The sequence below is a fragment of the Clinocottus analis genome, unplaced genomic scaffold, assembly GCF_023055335.1.
Source record: "Clinocottus analis isolate CAN_PGR_092001 unplaced genomic scaffold, fCliAna1.0.p SCAF_13, whole genome shotgun sequence".
In the NCBI taxonomy this organism is placed as follows: Eukaryota; Metazoa; Chordata; class Actinopteri; order Perciformes; family Cottidae; genus Clinocottus; species Clinocottus analis.
This window is the reverse complement of record NW_027175854.1, coordinates 6,309,347-6,332,728: the sequence shown is the minus strand read 5'-3', so window position 1 is coordinate 6,332,728 and position 23,382 is coordinate 6,309,347. Positions and strand designations below refer to the sequence as shown.

Below are 23,382 nucleotides of genomic sequence, written 5' to 3'. Positions count from 1 at the left end.
ATGTATAGATTGTATACATTTATATTCCACTAATTTCCCTACCATAATAACATTTTTAAAAAATGGGAGATGTTATATTAAAAAAGTAATGAGGAGGAGTCCCTCCATGGCTGTTTGGACCAAATTTTACTCAACTGTACTCCACCTTATGCGTGACAACATCTGTCTCAACAGCTCTGGTGATACTTTTTGGGCCGGCCGAAGGTCAACAACTCTCGACTTGTTTTAGCACTGCTGGCCTCTGGGATCTCAAAAGTGCAAAAATGTCCTCAACATCATGCATGCGGTCATGTCATCACGATCCCAGTGATTCTGATGACAGACCGGCAGGATGCAGGAGTTGGTGGGATGTACAGTGACAATGTTGGGAGCGTTCACAAATGCTAAAGAGCAGTTAAAAGACCTGAACACTGGCCTTGGGGATCCACATCTTTCTTTTACAAAGCAAGGCTTTTACAAAGCAAGGTCACAAGGTGAATCACAGGTCACCAAGAAAAAAGATGTATCCTCAATAAGTCAGATTACAACATTATTTCATAAGCCATGATGCAAAACCATGGCAATGTACAAAAACGCTGGTTTGCAAAGTGGAGCGTCCAGAAGTTTGAGACTCTTTAGACAAACATGAAGAAAATGTATCATGTTCTCACTGCTGGCTGCCTATTTAGCAGTGGCGGGCCGTCAGAGCCTGCTAAGCCTTCTCTGCTGGGCGATAATTAAAAATGATAGCTATTTTATAACATAATTGTTTTTCACAAAATACACTATAGGAATTATAATTATTTTTCCCTATTAGCTTATTTTGTCATTGCACAACTCCCAGCTCCTGTGTCCTTTACAAAATCCAAAAGCCCGCCACTGCTATTTTGTGAATTATGCAAACATATTTTAAAAGTTTACACAAGTTGACGCAAGTTTACGGAGACACAATAATGGACCTCATGCCATGAAAGGAACTTTGGTCTGAACGTTTGTTTTTTTCATCAAAATAGGGTTTCAAATCAATCAATGAAAAAGTGAAAAAGTGGATCCAGCTGCATTTCGCTTTGAGCCCGTCTCCTGCTTGGTGTTGTAGTGGCCAAACGTCAGAGAAGATCCTGAAACATAGATCAACTTAAGTGATCTCTGTGCAGCAGCGAGGCAGTGAGGCAGAGCTGGGTGGACAGATGGTACACTCATATTTACAGGATGTGACAGCAGCATTTGGTAGGAGCGGGACATGGTACACAGTTAGTCCTCATCCTCATTTTAAATGCAGTGTCGCTCTGCGTGTTCTTGTTCTTGCAAATTGTGCATATAAATAACACGGCATGTAAACCAGTGATCAGGTCCGCCGTATATTTACATGCAAAGCAACCTCCTTAAACCTTGCTGCCAGTGACTCATCACACACACACACACACACACACACACACACACACACACACACACACACACACACACACACACACACACACACACACACACACACACACACACACACACACACACACACACACACACACGTTGTTACCAGGGTCAGACTAGGTTTAAGCTCCACCTCTTCAATCTGTCAACACTGTGAGAGCAGTGGCTACATGCATGCGTATGAGAGAGAGAGAGAGAGAGAGAGAGAGAGAGAGAGAGAGACAGAGAGAGAGACAGAAAGAGAGAGAGAGAGAGAGAGAGAGCGAGAGAGAGAGACTTGTCTTGCTTTCTCCAGCCCATTTGAATTCCAGTCATATAAAAGCAGCTCCAGCTGAATATATATTATGATACTCGGCTCTGACCTCAGCAGCCATAAGCCAAAAATAATCAAAAGTGTCACCCATGTTTCATCTATCTGGTCAAAATACATTCAACATCTTCCAACTTTCCTCCGCTGCAGCATTCTTATTTTTTCCCCTGGTGTACTGAAATGATGACACAAAGAAAGCAAGTTTTTTTTCTTCGTATTTTTACTATCTGGAGGTTCACACGGCGACCCTTCAGTCGGCGGAGAAGGAATGAAATGAAAAACTGATTTCAACGAACGCTCTTAAAAGAAAGTGCGGCAGTATTACCGCAGAAACCAGGTGCTTGAAATCTCCCTGTGTTTACACGAGCATAATATTTCTGCTGATGCCAGCGCCACAAGTTTGGAGAATGTGGATTATTCTGTTTATGACAGTTCATAGTTTATGACTAAGGAATGACAATGATGTGAGAATGAGAGCCCTCTGGAGGCGTAGGCCACATAGTTATTAAGCTTTTGTTCTTTTGGTGCAAGCGTTCTGTCCCCGGTGTTTCTATCCGTAAAGTGCTTCGATACGTGATGACAAATGATGCCCGAGAGAGAAAAGCCTAGTCGAAGATATTTCAAAAAGAGACACACTGAACTTGTGAACAATAGCAATAAAAAAAACATTCTGTTCTGTTTTAATCACCTAAAAGCCTTTCTGTGGAGGTGGGGGAGGAGATGAAGGAGGCAGATATGGGAGGAAAATGAAGGAAGGGGAGATGCGGAATACTCATCTTTCTGTCTGACTTCTCTTGGTAGCATTTGTCTGCTTTTTATGTTTCCCTTCCCCCTCCACAAAAACACTTTCCATCTGACTGGTAGCTGCAGCGTCTCCTCACATCACAACACTTACGAGGTATACGTGGTCATCGAAGAGCAAAACGCAGCCGCCTGACGGCACGGAGGACAAGTCGGACGACGACAATTACCGCTCACGCGTTTAGACTCAACAAAGTATTTTTAAAAATGAAAACCCATACGGGGGCGTAATCTGCTGCCGTGTCAGTTCCTTCTTTGTGATGTTTTTTTGTTTTTTTCTCCATTTTTCTTTAACCTCTCTCACATCCGCCTCTCCTATTCGCTTTACGAGCCTGTCAAGATGTTCCCATGACAACGGTGACTGCTAGCTGTCAGCAGTTGCCATGGCAATGAGACATGATCTATCTGGGAGGGTGCATTTGACCATTTTGTTTGCACGCGTGCGCCTGCGCGTGCGTGCACATTAGCGTGCGCGTCGTGTTATTTCCTAACTTCGCCCTGCGGGACCAAAACAATTTTCCATTCAGCCCATGAAGCTGTAAATGAATGAACTCGTCGGTTTAAAGCAACACACACTGCTTATTGTCTCAATTTAAAAACAAGAAAATATTCTGCCTGTATAGTCACTCTTTAAATTGGTCATAATACCGCGTATTAGCTCAAGAACAAAAAAGGTAGAATCGTGAAGCGAAGTGGGTGAAATATATATCCATCTGTACCTCATCTGAAACTGGATGTGTGTGAACCTTCGGCGCACTGTCTGCAGCATTGGTTTGAGCATTAATTAGCAAATTAATCCGTCTGTTTTAATTAAGACATCCTTTTTAGACCGGGAAAAAAAAATGGCCCGGGCCCAGAATTTCCTAACCCATCCAAACAATGTCCTCAGATTTAGTACTTGGATAAATCCATGGAGTCACTCTGTGCCCAAATGCTCGGATAAGTATGAGAGGAAAACAGATTAGAAACGAGACGTTTCTCCAACATCTCTCACTCGATCCCTCCCCAAGCAGTGCAATGATTCATTCAATTCAAAAAAGCTTTTCTTGTTACGCAATGACTTAGGAGATAAACATACAAAAAAAAAAAGAGGCTGAGTAACATTCAAATGTGAAATAATTATGAGCAGTGGTTCACAACAAAACCTTTCTGTTCAACAAACAGTGAAACATCCCTTTGATTTTGTCCTTGTACTCAAGTAAGGATTGCACTTCAGCATGCTAACAAGAGGAGTAGTGTCAGACGACTGGATCAATAATCATATTAGCAAATTTTTGTGCTGTTCCTGAGACGGACACACACACACACACACACACACACACACACACACACACACACACACACACTAAAAGGCGCTGACAGCTCAGCCCAGGCAACATCTTGGAAGATAAATAACCTACAGCTAGTCTTCTCATCTTATGCTCTCCACGCACGCACGCACACACACAAACACATGCACACACACACACACGCTCAGCCTCTCACAAACCCTATAGCAGAGCTGAGGACTCCACGGAAAGGTTTAAAGCTGAGCAGCTCAAAAAGTAACTTCAGGAAAAACACTCCCTGAAAGCAACCGAAAGCGCCTTTTTTTATTGTCGATCTTGGACGGGCGTGACATGTTATATTTTTCTTTTCTTTTTTTATGTATCTGCTGACAGGTGACATTCAGCTAAAAACCCAACTGAGCCTTTCAAATGCATCACTCATTATAAGTGGAATGGAAAGTTGCATGTTATCGTTAAGTTCAGTGGCCTCAGTACATGCACATGTGTAAAAACTACCCTGATCATGTATTATTGTATCAGGCAAAGTGAGAATTTTCATCAATAATACAAGAAGAATTGTACACATTCTTTGAACCAACATTTGCTGATATTATAATAATCGAATTCATCGTATCCCTCGTAAGAGCAAGAGGTTAATTTTGCCACTCATACTTCTCCTCAGCCTCTTTGTCATCCGTCACCTGAAATGCTTCTGGATATTTCTATGATTTCTTTCAAAAACAGCAGAAGTCAAACATCTCTCTCAGATAGGGCGCCGGGTTACATTCACACACAGCGACATCGTCTGGATGTGTAAACATGAGCAAACTTCTCCAAGACAAGAGCCACGACGACCTCGACTCTAATCTGCGGGACAGTTTCCGGGCATGTTGGCACATATCTTTCCGGTACAGAGATGGCAGCAACAACATGAAAAGAATCTCATTCGATAGCGGTGTTAAAACACAAAAAAAAGCTCAGGAAACAGCCGACCGCGTCAGCAGATGCTTAAACCTTCTCCTCATAACATTGCCGTCACAAAAACTGTAGCGTGCAACCCGATTTCTGAAAGTCAAATATACACTATGTTCTCTTCCTGAAAAGTTTACTTTTTAAAAATACATATTTTACCCATATTAGAGATGATACACACTGTAAGTCTCAACATAATAAACTCCTATAATCAACATTTAAGCAAGGCTTCAATGGAAGTCGTCTCTTTCCTCTCCCTCTCTACATCTCTCTCTCTCACTGAATCTGAATCTTGGTCATGCTCTTCTTGCCTGTGTCTTTGAAGTCCATGCCAGCGAGGACGCGAGTGGGTGGGATGATTCTCACTGGTGAGATACAGATCCAAGAATTCACAATATTCACAATACGCAAAGAAAAACAAAGACCAACACACATTCACAACAGAAGGAACTCAACAGAGTCCAGAAAATGAAATATATTCCCTGAAAAAACTGAACACTGACAGTCAGTCGGAGGTTTGGAGGTGCTGGGAGCGCAAATGTCAGTGAGGCAAGAAAGTAAAGTTGAACAGTAAGAAAGTGGGGGAAAAAACAAATGAGACTGTATGGCGTGCGTGCGTGCGTGTGTGTGTGCGTGTGTGTAAAGTATGTGTAAAGGGTAGTCAGAAAGACTTTTGTTCCTGAGGCAGCAATGTCTGCAGAAGCGTGTGTGTGTGTGTGTGTGTGTGTGTGTGTGTGTGTGTGAGTGTGTGTGTGTGTGGTAGGTTTCAATAGAGGCAGTTTGATAACGCTCTCCACTCAGCTGTGTTAATAATATCCCATTCTGATGGGCCCTCAATCATCCAAGTGCTCTCACACACACACACACACACACACACACACACACACACACACACACACACACACACACACACACACACACACACACACACCTACACACACACACAGGCTGTTATACTGCCGTTGCCTGTACTGCATAGTGTAATAATATATAGTGCAGTGCAATAAGAACAAAAAGCTCTCACTAGAAGTGTGGAGGTTAGAAACAGTCCATGTGTGACACATACCTTGTTCCAGAAACGTGGCCATTGATATTCTACCGTAACAGCCTCCGCTCTACCAACAACTGTTGCCACACTATTGTTTCAAATATGATGTTTAACATTGAGGGCTCCCTTCACCAAACCTAAAAGGGCCCAAACCAAAAGCCCTCCATAACCAAACTATAATGCAGTGCAGGGGTGTCCACATACTTTTGGTCATACAGTATCTTTCTCCCTCTCGTTCGCCCTCCCCTCTTCTCACGTGTGCCCAGTGCGTGTGCACGCAGAGCTTTTTCAATTCAGCCGAGAGACATTCGCAATCAACGTCTGTGCTTCAGATTTGTGTTTATATGCGACTGCATGGTTGAAGAGGGGAGACGGAGAGCTTGTGCCACTTCTAATTAAAATGAGACAGATATGAAGAAGAAGAAGGGGGAAGGCGGAGGGGGAGGGAGAGAGAGAGAGAGAGAGAGAGAGAGAGAGAGAGAGAGAGAGAGAGAGAGAGAGAGAGAAAGAGAGAGAGAGAGAGAGAGAGAGAGAGAGAGAGAGAGAGAGAGAGAGAGACTCTTATTGAATTTAAAGAGAAGCATCATTATTACCGATCATTAGGGTTCTGCCATGCTCTGTTTTGTCCATGATTATCATTAGTGTCGTCTCAACAATGTGTTTCTCTCTCTGTGTGTGTGGGTGTGTATGTGTGTGTGTGTGTGTCTGTGTGTGTGTATGTGTGCACACTGAGTGATGCTTGCCGGCCCACAGTGTCATATTTAGCATGTTTGCGCCAATTTAATTAGGACAAATGTTATTGCGTCAAGCTATTCTGTCTCACCCTGAATCACCTGTTATTAAGTTCCATAAGAGTTAGATATTATGCTTTAATATAATATTATGTTACTTATACTCGTTGTCATTAAAGGCGCATGTCTTTTTGTCAAGAGAAATTGTCTAGATTGCTTCTTTGTCTGTGCCCATACATTTCCGACTGTCATTTACACTCATCACACTGTAACATTATATCTAATAGCATCCTACTTATATCACTTAAATGAACAGTAAAACATAAAGCTTTGTATTTGGACCCCGCCTTCATAATTTTTCTCCCCATGAAAACGAAAAAATAAGTCTAAACTGAATCTAAATAAAAGCTGTTGATGGTTTCACACTCATATTTGCCAGCAGACTGATTTCCATTAGTGGATTTAGTCAAAGGACAAGAATGACGAGTGGGAAAGTTTCAGTTGTCACTCACTTCCATCTAATATATAAAGCTATTGCACTAAACTCGCTGAATAATTTCAGTTAGCAGTGGGAATATAAATCCCCATCGCCCCCTGAATGAAATGGATTCATAAATATAATAAAACCGCAACTAGCGTGGAAATTTATTCCATCCACCGTGCATGGCTGCTTTCAGTCAGGGCAATTAAAGAGTATTACACATCCAGATTGTTCAGGAGAGGTCATTTCAGAATACGTCTGAGCACAGCTTTTAGCGATCGCCTGGTTGGTTGCATTCTTCCGCTAATGAACCATTACATTTCAATGATCTCTTGTGTTTGTCCCCTCTGCGTCTCGAAAGAATTTCAAATAACACAGGTTTTTTTTTTTTCCCCCCACCTCGAGGTATCACATCCCCAGCAGGCCACCTGCACAGATAATAGCCAGAGGATGTTCTCTCACAATTATGGGTATGCCAGTGATATGATGGATACAAGCTGCAGCTGAGGATCGTCAACAACACTCAAACACCCATAACTAGAGGAAAGAGCCTCCTCGAGGCTGTTATAGCATTTATATGATAGTCACTAAAAGTACGGAGTAAAAAGCTCCCTTTTGGCTCCCTGCTGTTCCCTGTAGTTGTCATAGCAACCTACAAAATACAGGGGGCTCGGACAATAAATATCAGCAATCTGAAAGAAAATATCTCTGTTGAAATCTTCCAGATAAAACCGTCTCTCCATGGCTTCAACGTACCTAGAATACGGCAGCAGTTTGGGTTGCTGATTGAGTGTTTCAATTTCGCACGATGTTTCGGGGGTCGTTTCAGAACGCGACTCTGCCCGAACAAGAATAATAGCTCAAGGGTAAAGCCGCGAGAACACACGGAGGATCCCGAAAAACTGTTTGGCCGATTGCCGCTGCGTAGCGGAGCTTCTCTCTCGCTGTGCTCGAGAAACGAGAAGCGTGGCTTTTATTTTCCAATGTGCGTCCATCATTATACGCTTCTTTTGCAAATACTGTGTGGGAACGACGCGAGACTCCGCCCACTTTGCCTCATAGCCCAGTGCTGCTCTCGCAGAGCGGCGGGCTTAAAAACAAGGCTGGGTGAGCATCTGCTTATCTGGATTACGAATGTTAGAGGTTCAGGTTCACTCAAATGTCAAATGGCTCTGAACCAAAAGAATTCACTGATGCGGACAAAAAAAAAAAAAAAAAAAAATTGCAAAAGACATCTCTAAACGCTGTGTCCCTTAATCGACTAAGATAGCAAGGACAGAAACGACAATTACAATTGTTTGGGTATGCGGGACAGTAAGAGAGTCTGAGTGGGCAGTGTGTTGCAGTGCACTGCTATTGTTAAGAGCGAGCGCTCGTGTGTTCACTGGAGTGGTTTGTGTCTCCATCTATTCATTCCAACGACCAGGCAAGGCCGCTGACGCCTGCTGGAGAGCGCTCGGGACATTTGATACAACGGAGCTCAAACAGCCGCCAAATAAAGGCAGTTGTTTTTGAAAGTGTGTGGGGAGGTTTTCTTGCGCACTCTTTCCTCTTACCTTGCGGCCGTCGCTAGCGTGGCAGTTGACGTTGAGCGGAGTGAGCAAGGCCATGAGCTTCTCCTCGTTTCCACTCCTGCAAAATGTACACACACACACAAACACACATGGATTAGATAGAAAACATCCAACGCTATGGAGGATTAGCACTGTTCCTTGCCAGGGAGAGTGTGTGGGGGAGAAAATGAGGAGGAATAAGATAAGAACAAGAGAAGAGTTTCATCTGCAGGAACAGAGTGACATAAAGGAACGTTTGAAGGAAGGATCGCAGTGCATCTGTGTGTCTGTGTCTTTTACCCGCAACAAGCTAAACTAATCTGCGAGAGAAAGCCATTTAGCCTAACCACAGTGGAGTTGAGATTTTGTTTATGTTGTTGAGCTGTGCTTCCTGGTTCCTAGGCTCACTGCCTTGGCACTGAGTGACCACCAGGAGAGTGTTGCCAAGGCAGCGGCCAGTTAAACCTCCATCCCTGTGACAGCCGTAAAGGAGGAAGCTGTCAGATGGAAAGAAAGGGATTATTATTCCCTTCCTCTCTCTCTCTACTCGTTTACTTTTTTTGTTGTTGTTTGTTTCTATTTCTTTCACTTACTGACAAAAAGAGACATGCACATCTCCTCTCTCTTCCTTCCTGTTTTTCCTCCAACCACCATTATCTGCTACTCTCCTGGCCTTTTACCCTCTTACTCACTTCTCGTCTGAGCTCACCACCTTTACCCTCCCTTTTGACCCATAGTTTCTTCTTCTTCACCTTAACCTCGAATGCTCGGCCTCCTCCTTCCTTCCTTCCTCACTCTTTTACTCCCCCCACCCACTTTTTCCCCTTAACTCGCTGCATTCTGCTAGTAGTCTGACACAAGGAAGCTTTCATTTCGATGCACATCTTAAGGATTTAACGGGGACGAAGGACACTAAGTGGTGTGTGTGTGTGTGTGTGTGTGTGTGTGTGTGTGTGTGTGTGTGTGTGCACGCACGTGTGCATGTCTTATAGATGTTTGGACAGCACAAAACTTGGATTTTTTTTTTTGTCAATTAGTCGGGTCAAAAGCAAGTACCAAAAATATGAAGGGACAGGTCGTTACGATTTCTTCACGAGAATTATCTGTACCACAAATAAAAAGGCAAACAATATCCTATAAGTCATGAGTGGGAGTTATTTGACCAAACACAAGAAAAATGGCATTTGGGAAGAGCCAGTCAGTGGCTCAGATGTGTTAGAGGCACACTGAGTTCCCAGTTCACACTTAAACAGCCTGCTGACCCCATAATACACTGGGGTACCGCTATGCTAAGCCAGCTGCTTCCTTGTGTGTTTATCTGTGTGTGAGTATGTGTGTGTGTGTGTGTGTGTGTGCCTGGGAGAGAGAGAGAGAGATAGAGAGAGAGAGAGATAGAGAGGCTGTTGAGGCATTGAGCGCTCAGCCACCCACACACAATCCCAAATGAAAGCTATGCCATTTCCTCATGCAATAGACTGAAAAACACACAAACACAAAAACACACACACACAAACACTTTGCCCACATGCACTGCCTGCAACCATAACATGCCTCAAATGCGTCCCTGGCCCACATGTTCTCTTGATCTGATAAACATGACTAGTGTCAGAGGTCTGTGTGTGTGTGCGTGTGCGTGTGCGTGTGTGTGTGTGTGTGTGTGTGTGAGAAGCCATTTGACACACAAAGATGCAAGTTGAGGTGAAATCGAAGGCAGCGACAAATGATGGAATGCAAACAAAAGAGAAAAAAGCTCAAGAGATGAAGAAACAGCGGGAGAGGAGAAGAAAAAGAAAATAAGATGATAAAAGGAGGTGGGGGTGGGAGAGAGGGGACGGCTGAGGAAAGGAAATGAAAACCGGGGAGGGGGGGGGCGCAAGGGGGGGGGGTAGAAAACAAGAGAAAAGAGAAATAATCCAGAGGAGGAAATAAGGAAAAAAGGAGGACAGAGGAAACTAAGGAGAGGAGGAAGACAAGAGGAGAGAGGAGGGGAAAAAACAAGGACCGGAAACATAGAACATAAGTGGATCAAAGAAGAGAGGAAGGAGGAGGTAACAAAGAAGTGAGAAGAAGGAAGAAGGACAACCACAGAAAGAAGAACAAAAGGGAAAGCGAGAGGAAAATTATGAAAATACAAATCGGAAAAGAGAAGAAAAGGTGAAAGCGGAGGAGAGTAAAGGGGACAAGGACAAAAGTGACGATAGGAGGAGAAACGAAAGGAAAGGAAACAGAAATGGGAGAGGAGCCGAGAAGAAAGTGAGCGTGGAAATAAGAGGTGAGAGAGAGCCAAAGAACTGAGCAAGTGAACAAGGAGGCACGGGAGGAAAGACATGACAAGATGAAAAGGCATAAAAACAGGAGGAAGGGGACGACAACAACAAAGAGCAAGCAGAGAGTCTGTTACTCACCTCGCCGCCTCCAGCAGCTCATCCTTTTTGTATTCACCTAGATGGTGGCAGAAGATCATAGTGTCAAACAACTGGCCGCCAACACACACCGACCACACACAGACACACATGATCAGCCACACACACACGCAGACACATGTAAAGACACACACAGAGGAAGGATCTATCCATTGGGGGAAGAAGACACCCTCTCTCTTTCCATCTCTCCTCCTTCATCCACCCCTCCTCCTCCTCCTCTCTTTCTCGCTTGCCATTCTCGCTCAGTGCGCACCCCTCTGGCTCCGGTTGCCGTGGCGTTGCGTTGCCGGCAGCGACCACAGCGCGTTCATTGTTTGGGCGACGAGCGGCGGACTGACGCGCGCGCCGTCTCTACCCGTCCGTGCGTCCGTCCATCCCTCCCTGCTTTGCCGCGTCTGTCTCCCGTCTCCCGGCCGCCGCTCATACTGCTAACCATCTTCCCTTGTTCACCGTCATGTCTGTCCCCATCTCTCTCTCTCTCTCTCTCTCACGCTCTCTCTCTCTCTCCCCCTGCTTTTTTTTTCTTCTTCTTCTTTCCTCCTGTGGGCTCAGGAGGCGCAGTTACCATCAAAAAACACAACAGAAATAAACAAACCCCTCCCCCTACCTCCTTCACCCTCTCTCCCTCTCTTAGCCCTGCCCCCCTGTAACTACAGTCACAAAGCAGACACACACCTTGATGGGTGATGGGTAGGGGGGTTGAAACCTTTAACATTGCCAGATTTAACTGAGTGACTGAGTCGTCATTGAGGGGCGTCACATGGACGATGTGTTTAAAAAGAAAAGACTGCCCAGTCTGCTCGGATAACCTACCAATAATTTGTTTTGCACTGAAATGTAAAGAAAAATACACCCGAGAGGTGACACATCGGCTCTCTCCAGTGCAGTTACCTCTGTGTCGTTACGGTCATGAAGTTATCGGCCTCAAAATAGATACAAAATTAAAAAAACTGAAGCATGACTCAAGGATGAGGCTCCAAAAACACTGGATCCTACACTTCCCTATAATGCAAGTCAATAACGTCAACCGTCAGACGCACTCTGCCACCGCCGACTGTATGGCATCCTGTACAAAGTGTACAACGTAGTTTGTTTTTTTTTGCGAGCTGCCATTTCTTTTCTGGGTTGAGTAAATTAAAAATCGGTGAAACAAAATCCAATCTAGTAAGACTATCTTTGCAACTTTTACCGAGGAGTGCCTCAAGGGCTTATTCATACATGAAAACCAATATATATATATATATATATATATAAAGTTGCCAGCACATTTGCTCAATGCAGTTCATCTGTGAAAGAAGGCCAAAGGGAAAGAGAAAAGGTATAAAATTGAAATAGGAAATTAAAAAGAAAAAAAAAAAATTCAAAGGAAGATGGCTAAGTACAAGTGATAAAGATAAAATTCGGAAGAGGATTGCGGAGAATGCGCTGTGTGTGTGTACGCAGCGCTGACGGAGGGGTGGGGTTAGGGTGAGGGGCGCAGAAGAAAAGGTTACAGAGAAGTGGAAGGGGGAGGAGGGAGGAACAAAGGATTTGTAGATGAAAGAGAGAAGGGATGATTAGGGATCTGGAAACTGACATGCATGGATTTGACACAGTATAATTGGTGTTAGGGAGGCTAAGGCGGAACAGTCAAGGGAGGAAGAAAAGGAAGAGACAGCGAGGGGGTGGGAGATTGAAAAATATGAATACAAAGAGAGAAGAGAGAAACGTACAGAGGCGGATCAAGACACCAAATTAGATAATGTGCTTTTCAACCAATTTATTGTCCTGAGACGATCGTTCTCCACTACACACCCGACAGTCACGGCCCTTAAAGCTCCTGGCTTACACTGTATCATTGTAATCATTATAGTGCGTAACAAACAAATATCTTTCATATTTAGCATTATTTTTTGCTGCCCCCCGCCCGTTGGACTACATTTCTTCCTCAAAGCGAAAGTAGGAAAAGAGTTTGAAAGGAATGCTCAAACCCACACCTTCAACTTCATTCAGACTTTAAACACTTTGAACTTCATTGGTTTTAAAAGTCAAGCTTTTAAGCTTTTTGATATCCGTCACGGCGAGAGTGAGTGAAGTCACCGAGGATGTGCAGAAGTGGCTTTCTAAACAACAACAAAACATTTTTAAGTGATTTCAATCTCCGCAGACTTCGCGCGTGAAACATGCATTGTCAGCCTCAGAGAATCTAAACGGGAAAATATTTGCTAAATGATTTATGACAAATGACAGGAAGGGAGGGACTCGGTCTCTCAGTTCAATCAGAGTGTAACTTACACCTGAACAAAAAACATATTCTAAACCATTATGTTCAGCTGAGTCTGCTGTCCTGCTCAGTCTGCAAATTAACTGCAGCAAATACGAGATGTACTGTTCGCCTGGCCGCAGCTTGCTTCCAATATTATTCATGCTTTGAGAGCTAAAGTGATTGTGACTCAGCTGTTTGAATTAGTTTCTTTCACACACGCACATGCAGCTTGACTCTTTAGAACAAAATATTTCAATTTGTTACCACCAGGTGTCGCCAAATGTATAAATTCTGCCCCGTGCAATCCAAGAGTTTGGTTCTTTAATGCAGTGGTCCCTGACCTTTTTATAGCCACAACCCGGTTTCATGTCAGACAATATTTTTCCCTCATTTCCACTAGCTTGTGGGTATGCCATTGCTCGTGGGTTCGCTAGCTCTTTTTTTTTCGTGAGGCTCAGACGCACAGACGGATGTATCCAGTCCTTTTTCAAAATAAAACATTTTCCCAACTTTTTTTCCTTCTTCAAAAAAGTTTTTTTTTCTTTTTAAAAAAACAAACATTCATTTTCTTTGTGCGGCTCAGTACCAATCGACCCAAGCAGCCCGGGGGTTGAGGACCGTTGCGTTAATGGATGGAAAAAATAAACAAGTTGACATAGCCACTTATAATTTCCCCCTGTGACTGTACTTTAAGTCAATATCACAGTATTGGACCTGCTGCTGGCAGAATAAAACGATGTGCTAACACATAGCCTACCTGGCGTGTGTGTTAAATGGGCTTAATGTTGACAACAGACACAGATGAAAAGAACCACACAGAAGCTGTGTGACTCAACTTATCGTAATTTTCCCCAAAAGCTTCATGCAGCTATGTGGCATGAGACAGAGAAGGACGTATGTATTTAAGTATGTATGAACACATCCAAGTCTGACTGTGTGTGTGTGTGTGTGTGTGTATGTGTGTGCGGTGTCGACAATCCTGCTGACGCCAAATAGAACAGACAAGGACAGGTTAAAGCTCAGGACAGGCTCGCTGCCTCCTGAATGATGATAGTATGTGTGTTTTTGTGTGTGTGAGTGTGAAAGAGAGTGAGAGTATATGTGTGCATGCGTGTGTCAATCCCTTGGCATAGTGCAGTAGACACCGGCACTCGCCGTTCGTTAGAAATCAAATTGTATGCTTCAAAGCATGTCGACCTTTGTGTGTGTGTGTGTGTTTCCGGGGTTGTGCATAGGTGAGTGCAAGTCAATGTCAAACAGTCACACTTCTATATATATCTTGACCATGCAGCAAGGACCTAGGGGTGGGTGTGTGCGTGTGCGTGTGTGTGTGTGTGTGTGTTAAGTGGCTGTACAAGCACAGATGATGCTGACTGATGCTGACTGGACCATGAGTCGCCTCAGTGCCCAGCTGTCTGCTTGTGTGTGTGTGTGTGTGTGTGTGTGTGTGTGTGTGTGTGTGTGTGTGTGTGTCTAAATCAAATACAATTTATCGTAGAAGCAGTTGATCTGCTGTTATACAACAACTGGCTTTGAGTCAGGAGTTGAGCGATCCACTTATAACCTCAGCAAGGTCGCAACTGCTGAGGCGGACCTGTGCGCTCTGAGACCAATCAAGGCGGGAAAGGTAAATAGATGGGACGGTGTGCGGAAATGAGAAAGAGATTTTATTTGGGCCCTTTCGCGGACCGACCCTGCGTACTCACCACTTACACCGTGTGATTAATTGCTTCACACGGAGCACCGAAAAGAGATTCACTGTGTGTTTTTGTTCGCCCACTCCATCCTTCTCTTTCTGCTTGGTAGGCGTAAGAAGCTGGACGTTTTGGTCTGTTTATGCCGCTCTAAACTTATTATACTATATCAGTGAGCGTGTGTGTGTGTGTGAGACCTTGAGTGGGCAGTGGGCGCGCCCCAAACACCTTCATTTAAACTAGGAATCTCATTGCGGTCATTCCTCCGCAATTGAAAATGCCGTTCTAGTGCAGACAGTGGTGCGTTCCGACTTCTCAGCATTCTTCTGAATAAAATGTGTCTTATCTACAACGGGCAATGTTTTCAAGCAGCTACGAAGTAGGTTTGTTCCGTCTTGGAAAGCATGTCTCCCAGAATCAGTGTGTGTTATTACATCGTGAGCAATGTTGCTCATGAAAGCAGGAGTTGCTGAACAAAGTCAATGTGATTTGTTACCGTATACATGCCCTTGTCTGTCAAGCGTTTCCCTCAGTCACTATGCCAGAGAGGATTCTGGATCTCGCTGGAAAATATGTTTTCTTTAAAAAGGAACAAGTGACAGGATCCTTCTCCAGCTCAACATCCGTTGTGCTCATTGTCCATAATGGTGCGCTGCTCGGTGGCCCGTCAGTGTATTTAACACCCAATGACTTTAAGCTTCTCCTTCCCTCTAAACGTCTGTCTCTAACAGCCAGAGCAACATTGTCCCCGAGGCCTGCGAGAGGACTTCCTGGATACCGATTAAAGAGGGGAAAAAAACAAAAAACAAATGCTAATTCATGATGGTTATCAGGAAAGTAGTTTGCATGCCCGCAAAAAGCCCACAACCCATCAGAATGGATTCTCTTCACTGTTCGTTAAACAGATACAAAAGGACAGGAAGGAGGTCGGAACACCGACTCCTCCTCCTCCTACTCCGAGGAGGAGCAACAACAAGAAAAACATCAAAGTTAGCCGAGGACATATTAATATGGATAAGATTAGATCATATTGCAGCTGTCCTGAGTGAGGCACACACAAACGGGAGTCACGCAACAACAGAGAAGAATCAAGAAGTCAGCCCATTCCGCTGCATGTGATCCTCTGTAGTGCGCCATGCACACGGGCGGGTGCAGCCTGCGCCACGCAATGACTTATGACAGAGGGGAAAAAAATCAATTCATATTTTAACGATGTTTCTCCCTTTTAAATAGATAATCTAATGGAGAACACCACTCAAATCAAGTCATTTAGTAGGGGCAGCCGAATACTTTTGTATTCCTCAACGATCCATGGGATGACTTGTAAAAGTATGAAGCGTTTGAGGATTCTGGAAAGGCAAACCAGGCTACAAAGAAGATATAAAGGTGGCTTCATACGAGGGCCCACACCATTTTCAATATGTACATTTCCATCATCCAGGAGATACAGCTCAGTAGTTGTTTCCGTAATTTTCCAAAAATTTGACTTTATTAACCAAATTCCGACAGTTGACTCTTGTACAGTGGCCGACTGCCCTCGCTAACTCACTCCGTGTTGTGGAGCTGTGCAGCCGTGTGGAAAACTAGGCAATTTCAGCTGCAGGAAAATGACCTGAATGGGGTGAGGGAACACACACATGCAGAAGCACACGCACTAACTCACGCACACTTTTGCGTCTCATGCTGGAGCATTTTGGAAATAGGGCTCGGGCTCATTCATCACTGAGGGACCAATCGAACAGCAGTCATCATGGTAATCAATAAGCATGTCACCGATAAAGGGGAGGAAAGCTACACACTTGGCCTCGAAGACACAGGAATTCACATTTCCTCTCTCTCTTCTCTCACACGCACCTACAGGCTCTCGAAGGTGCACACAGGTGCGAGATTGCATTTGCTCCCGCTGCATTAGAAGGACGAAGCCTTCAGAGCAGCTACAGCGGTTCTTTGTCTTCATGATTAGGCTGTTAACGTACACACCGATCAGAGCTCCCCTCTCTTCCAGTTTCTTGGCATTCGCATGACATCGCATCAATTCATCTCTTTGTCCCGTCTGTCACCCGAGCCAGTAAGCATCTTCATCTTCTCCCCTTCAATCGCTTTCACTCGGTGTGTTTGTTCCCTTCTTCGACATCTCATCCACTTTCTTCCCATTCCCAGTGCTTCTTATCTCCCTTCTCTCCCTCCTCGTCTTCCCCCTCTCCTCATTCTTCGGCTTTCTCTCCGTCTCCAGTCCCCTCTCCCTTGTTCACTTAAATCACTTTTTCGCCGGCCCTTGTGAGAGAGAGGGAGCGCGCCGGCTAATTTTCTGCTGCGTTAAAGCTGCCAGCCCACCGCGGACCTATCTTCAAAGCAACAATTTTCTTTTTCTCTTTTGTCACAACAGAGTGGAAGTGCTTGCTGACAGCATGCCTCCAACACGCAGCATGGCGGGAATACAGTTTTAATGGAAACACATACACAAAACGCAATTGCTGTCAAAGCACACCACGCGTCAAACTGTTTTTTTACTTGTCACGCAGCAACAGCAGGAGCGGGGACAAGCGCTTCACCAAAGCTTCTGTTCGGCAGTTCTACTTCAAAAGCAGTGCGGGGTGGACACACACCCTTATTGATTCCAAGGGATGATAAAAAAAAAAAAAGAATATTGGATTAGTACCAGTTTTGACAAGACAACAGGATACTGTACAAAAGGCAAGCCATGGCACGGCACGTGTATTCGTACATCGCGCATTTTAACCGAGTGCCCGACAAAACGGTGAAAAAAACCTCTACACATTTTGCCAGTGAATCGCAAAAGAGGTGAGGCATGGGATCGACGAGAGGAGGAATTGGAAGGTGGATCCATGAGTTGGAGGCCGTGCCGCTTCTGTCTTCCTGGTGCCCTGCCCGCTGTGTGTGAGGTTGCATCATGTTAGGCCTGCCCGACGAGTGTCGCAAGGCTGAACCGATAACAGACCGTCATTTAACTTCAGATCTGTTGGGAGAGGAATACAAAGGGAGCAGGGGCGAGACTGATATTGGAAGAATTCTGGATACCGCTTGTAGTCGGCAGTAGTATTGACTTATCTCGCTCGAGCACGATTTGGTTGAATGCAGGTAAACAGTCCATGTGGAGAGCACGCCGTCTCCCAAGATTGTTGTTGTTGTTGGTCCGAATCCAAACAAAGCTAGATGTAACAGGCGCTCCGTTCTGTCAATTCTCTGAATCTGAAAGATCACCTGATGGACGCTGCTACCCATAAGCCTCATTACACATGAGCCCCCACGTTAATTGATAAGCCCCGCCCACTACCGGCTGGCTAAAAAGAAAGAGGGACCAGCTAATGTGACATCCTGCTCAACCTAACGCTGGGCCATGTATTGAGGGATAACTGTCTGCTGAACCCAATATCGCTTGACTGTTGACGGTGGTCTACAAATAAACAACTGGGCGTCCATTTTGTCAAGGCCGTTGAACATCACTGGCTCCCACGTGTAAAATAATTTCACTGACACCTGGAAATCAGGGTGTTGTAAATGTCTTAGCACTTATATCTCTGATAGCATCTCCCACAACCAAAAGTTACATCATTTTATTCTCCCCCTTTCCTTCATTTCCAATAATGTCTTTCTTGCCCCGTTGGCACGTATCTTCATGACTCTCTCTTGTCCCTTCTTATCAGCGTCCATCACTAGTTCTGTCTCGTGGAGATTTATTAACAGTTCAAACCTATTTTCTAGTTTTACTGTCAGGGGTGACCGTGGTCTGTGTTTAAGTCTGCTTCTGGCCGTCCGCCAAATGTCTGGGGTGCGAGTTTGTTTCTGCGCGAGAGGAGTCTTGCACTTTAACTTTCGCACCGAGATCACGCAAAGACTTTTGCGTCTCAGTTCAAGTAAGTGATTGTGTCAATTAGCTGTCCATTTAGATGGTGGAGTTCTGCTGAGCCTGGAAGTCTTTCCCAGAGCAAAGATTCTCATTCGATTACAGTCGTCTTCTGTAGTACTTCATGGCGGCCTGTGCGCGTCATAAATGCGGTTGAGTACTGAGACACGGTGTTGTCCAAGACACTGCTGTCGGTAGTCCAGGCAGTTGCAAGTCAATGATTGCAACCCAGAGTTTCAGTCGTAAACTCTTCCGTCAATGAACATTTAAACTCAAATAAATTATCTATAATGATTTAGTTCTGACAGGGAAATACCCATTAAGTACAAGCGCAAGGAAAGTAGCACAAATATGAGCAAACTGATAACAAAGAGAGTACGAGAAATGAGTATCTGCACTGTAGTCGAGCTGGTTGATTGAAAGCAATTATATTCTCTAGAGATTCTTTTTTTTTTCCCCCTCTCCATCTCATACCAGCACATCCTTGTAGACGTAGTTTCTTTGTCGAGGACAGCCTATCACTGCCGTCTGTAACTCATTCCTGTGGATGAAAAGCTAACTATGACAAGATGACAAAAAAAAAAAACCTCCAGTGTTCAATCTTGTTTAATTCTGCCCATTGTTCACTCAACCTATTCAAGTTCTCCACAGTCTGCCTTCATGACGGAACGGAGACAAAGCTAGATGTAGTTACAGCTGGACACGGAACTGAAAGCTTCCACCACCTGGGGAAGACGTACTGTAACTGTCAAATCTGAAGCCAACTAGAGTGACAATGTTTTCCACTCAAATAGCAAATATTGTCCCGTCTCTGACGTCAAGTTCTTTTTCGAGACAGTTCTCAAGTGACCAAGTTTGAGATCCAAGTGTGAGGCAAACTTTTACTCCCCATGTTGGTAAAGTGAGACCGACGCTTTGTTTATTTAATCCAGGAAACTGATTTGCCTCTAAAAACGGGAATATGTGCAAACATGCTTCACAGATTAAAGATGAGACAAAAGGAGATAGTAGATTTTCACGGGGCAACTCGGCCATTGCTTCAGTAAAAGTAATAGGATTTATCAAGGAGAGGTTATGGAAAACAAAATGAGAGAATACAGCTCACATTCATTTTAGAAATGCATTGAGGTAATGAAAGGTCACACAGACATTGCACTTTCTAACCCACACTGAGAAACAAAGAATAAAAAGGAAAGATCAAAGCCATCTTCACAGTGGCATGGACAACCCGAGCGTACTCCCGACTCGTCAAATACTGACGTTGAGCCGGTGCCCCTCGGCGGCCGATACCAACACACCGCCCGTTTAACCAACCCCAACGTAAACCCACCAGCGTCTTTATTAGCCACGGGGGTTCTCTGCATCCCAGTTAGATCCAATAAAACATGACAGCAAACCTCCGAAGCCTCAATAGAAGTTTCCAACTACATCATATATTTTAATTAGAATGATAATTGATGAGGACGATAGAACATCATTGTCATAGGCATTTCAAACATTTGGCCAATACGTTAGTAAATTAATGGTTTCAAAAATTGTTCTCCATTTAAGGCTTTTTTTTATGAATACATGAATGAATTTTATGAATATAAAACGGGTTTGAAAATGCTGGGCACACACCAGACAAGGACAGCAATTAAAATGAGATCATCTTCCATATCTCTCGTATCAAAGGGGCAACAACACTTCATAAAGACACAGACAGCTCACAGAGTGTGAAACCTCCTACTGAATGCCAAGCTGGCTCTCCTGCCATCTGGTTGGCACTTAACCCAAAGCAAACGGCAACGTGACACAGCGCAACTGAAATGAAGCCGATTTGTTCGTATCAGAATGGCAGAATGGGAATGTGTTAAAGACACATTAAAACAAGAGAGGCCAAAGGAATGCCAAAGTGTGTGCGTGTTTGTTGTGCGCGTGTTGACTGAAGTCCAGGGTGGAGAATTGATCTCTCTGAGGCTCAGAAGCAGCTAGTCTGTGAATACCAATCAGAGGTAATTAATAGCGGCTAATGGACTCAGTCTCTCTCTCTTTCTCCCTCTCTCCCTCCCTCATTCCCTCCCTCCCTCCTTCCTTACTGCAACAAGGATTTATTCTCTTCTTTATTTACCGTCTGCAGCTACATGCTTTCAGAAAGACATTGCAACGGTCCATAAAGCGACAGAATGACTAATCTTCTCCAATTGGCTGATCTGTGGTGCCAGATGAGGCTGTACCATGTGGACATGGTTTGCTTCTCCATTCGAATTCAGCACACAAAATAGCTGACTTGAACTGACACATGAGAGCAGCAAGAGAACAAAACACTACGTGTACCAACAGAGAGTGACGTTTTATTCCATCAGGACTAAAGTGCATGCTGCGCGTGCATCTATGTCCAAATCCACTTTAAACGGCGCATAGTGTTGACGCAAAGTAAGGTGCAAGGACAGGAGGTTTTGTATTCAATCTCCCAATTAAACATTGGGGAGTTTTGGACGTCACCTCCCATTCCCTTCACTAGCCAGATGCTCCTGCACCGATAGCTTTTTAAATTAAGCGAGCGGTTTTCTTCTGAGAAAACGGATCTGCTTCTGCAGGTGTTGATATTTTTAAAAAAAACGGCATTGCCTTTATATAAACATAGTTTGTTTCCTATTCGAGACCAAAACAATACAAAGATACGAGAGTTTAATTCCAATGATGCAGACAAAATCCCCAATGAGCGCTTAATACCTGGGACAACAGTCTCAGAGAGATTACCACGTAAATACAATTTGCATGCAGCTCATGTTTCACCAGTTTGTTTGTTTGTTTTTAGGATCGCTAAGTATTTCAGAAGATAAGTCGAATATATTGGCAGTGATGTTGATCACCAAAATCCACTTTTGGCATATTCCCGGCCTGAAAACGTCTCTTCTGAGCATGAAAGGTGGAGATGCGTTCCAAACTGCTCAATCTTTGCAGGGTTGCTGAGGTCTTTGATGCATCAACGGTTAATCTAGGTGTACTTCATGGGATCATGTTACTGTCAGAGATTTCAAAGTGGATGACGCCGATTGAGACGTCTCAAGCGTGGAGCAGAAAGAGAATGAATGACAAATGTCAGAGGGGAAAGATGGAGCGGCCGATTGGTATGGAGCCTGGGACGGTTGAGCGACAGCAGGGGGCAAAGGGACAAAGAGTATAGACGACGTGTCAGAGGGACAGAGCGATGCCAGGGCTGTGAGGATGAGGGGCGGATGGAGTACATGCCGTACTTGCAAGCTCATTAAACAACATCGTAATTGATGAGTGAAGAAAGAAAGCGACGGAGATACGAAGGGAGAAAGGACAGAATTGTCAAGGGCAGAAACAACTTGATGAAAGTGTCCTAATCACTGCTTTCCTGGCCAGAGGAAGATCAATCACCAAGGACAGGAAAGACGGATCCGAGTAAAAATCCTCCCGCTGATCCCTTTGTTTCCGTAGTTAGCTCCTCTGGTGCTTTTCACATCATTACCGTGCGTTTCTCTCGATTACTTATCTGCAGTTTGATATTGGGGATTTCTGGGAATTTCCAGGCCTTTGATAAAACTCTCACGCTGGTGTAGGAACCTAGACGTTATCTTTTCTCAGCGTGAAGGCTGGAAGCCAGAGGAAACCACTGTCCTGGCTCTGTCGAATAGGTAGCAAAACCCTACTGCCGGCAGCTCTAAAGCTCACCAGCGGACCGCTTTTCATGCCTTCGAGTGAGGCCGCTTTCAACAATTTAAACACTTACGGTTTAAATTTAGTGCTCATCAGTATCCTGGTATTAAACACTTGTTAGTTACAAAGTCTTTATTTGAGTCCACTGTGTATACTGTGAAATACTTCATTGATTATTTATGCTACTCGAAACATTTTGTGCTGAAAGTGACTTTGCCTTGTCACAAAACACTAATTTGTCTAGCATGTCCTCAACATCGCCGCAGCACCATGAATCACATCTAAACGCGGCGGCTTCACTTCAACATCGGCTCAATGGTGTGTACTTTAGGGGCATCAGGGTTTAGCTCCAGGAGCCAGTAACCATGTAGCGATACGCTAATCGCGCCGCAAATCTGTGCATGCTGTCCTTTGTAACTCGATAAGGAACGACATAATTACCTTGAAAGCCTCCAGGTTTTGGCACTGCACAGGCACAACAGAGTACAGATTATTTACATTTCTAACACACGTATTTGCTCATCTATACTGCTACTTAGATTGCGGCCAGTAGTGCTTCACATACAGATTTTCAATGAGCTGAAATCCATGAACCCCTGTCCTCCCTCGCTCATTGCACTGGTGCAAACAATGCTGAGAAGCAGAGCACCCGGGCCTGTGGCGTTAAATTTTGCAGTTATGCTTGGGAGTCTGACCCCAGCCGGCGTCTCACACTTCCAATGGACTGAGCTGCAGAGTTCTGCTGAAAAGGCACATCTGGGAGACGTCTGCGGATTTAAAGAAAGACCTGACAATAAACACCGACCTACCCTGTTCTGATGTATGTTCACCCTGATCAGGGGGGAGAATAGCATGACGAAAACCTTGCAGATGAGCTATCCAAACCCAATTCCGGTCAAATGTATTGCAAAACAA

General features: G+C 44.5%; 1 protein-coding gene across 3 annotated transcripts in view; it reads right to left on the bottom strand.

The window, feature by feature from the left end:
- Positions 1-23,382, bottom strand: part of LOC137783523 (poly [ADP-ribose] polymerase tankyrase-1-like) — a 63,567-nt gene that overhangs the window by 27,669 nt on the left and 12,516 nt on the right. For all 3 annotated transcript variants that reach the window (XM_068573545.1, XM_068573546.1, XM_068573543.1), the window contains exons 5-6: positions 10,977-11,013; positions 8,575-8,650 (exon numbers count right to left, since the gene is read on the bottom strand). In XM_068573545.1, coding sequence (XP_068429646.1) covers positions 8,575-8,650; positions 10,977-11,013 — 113 coding nt within the window. The remainder of the gene's footprint in view (positions 1-8,574; positions 8,651-10,976; positions 11,014-23,382) is intronic.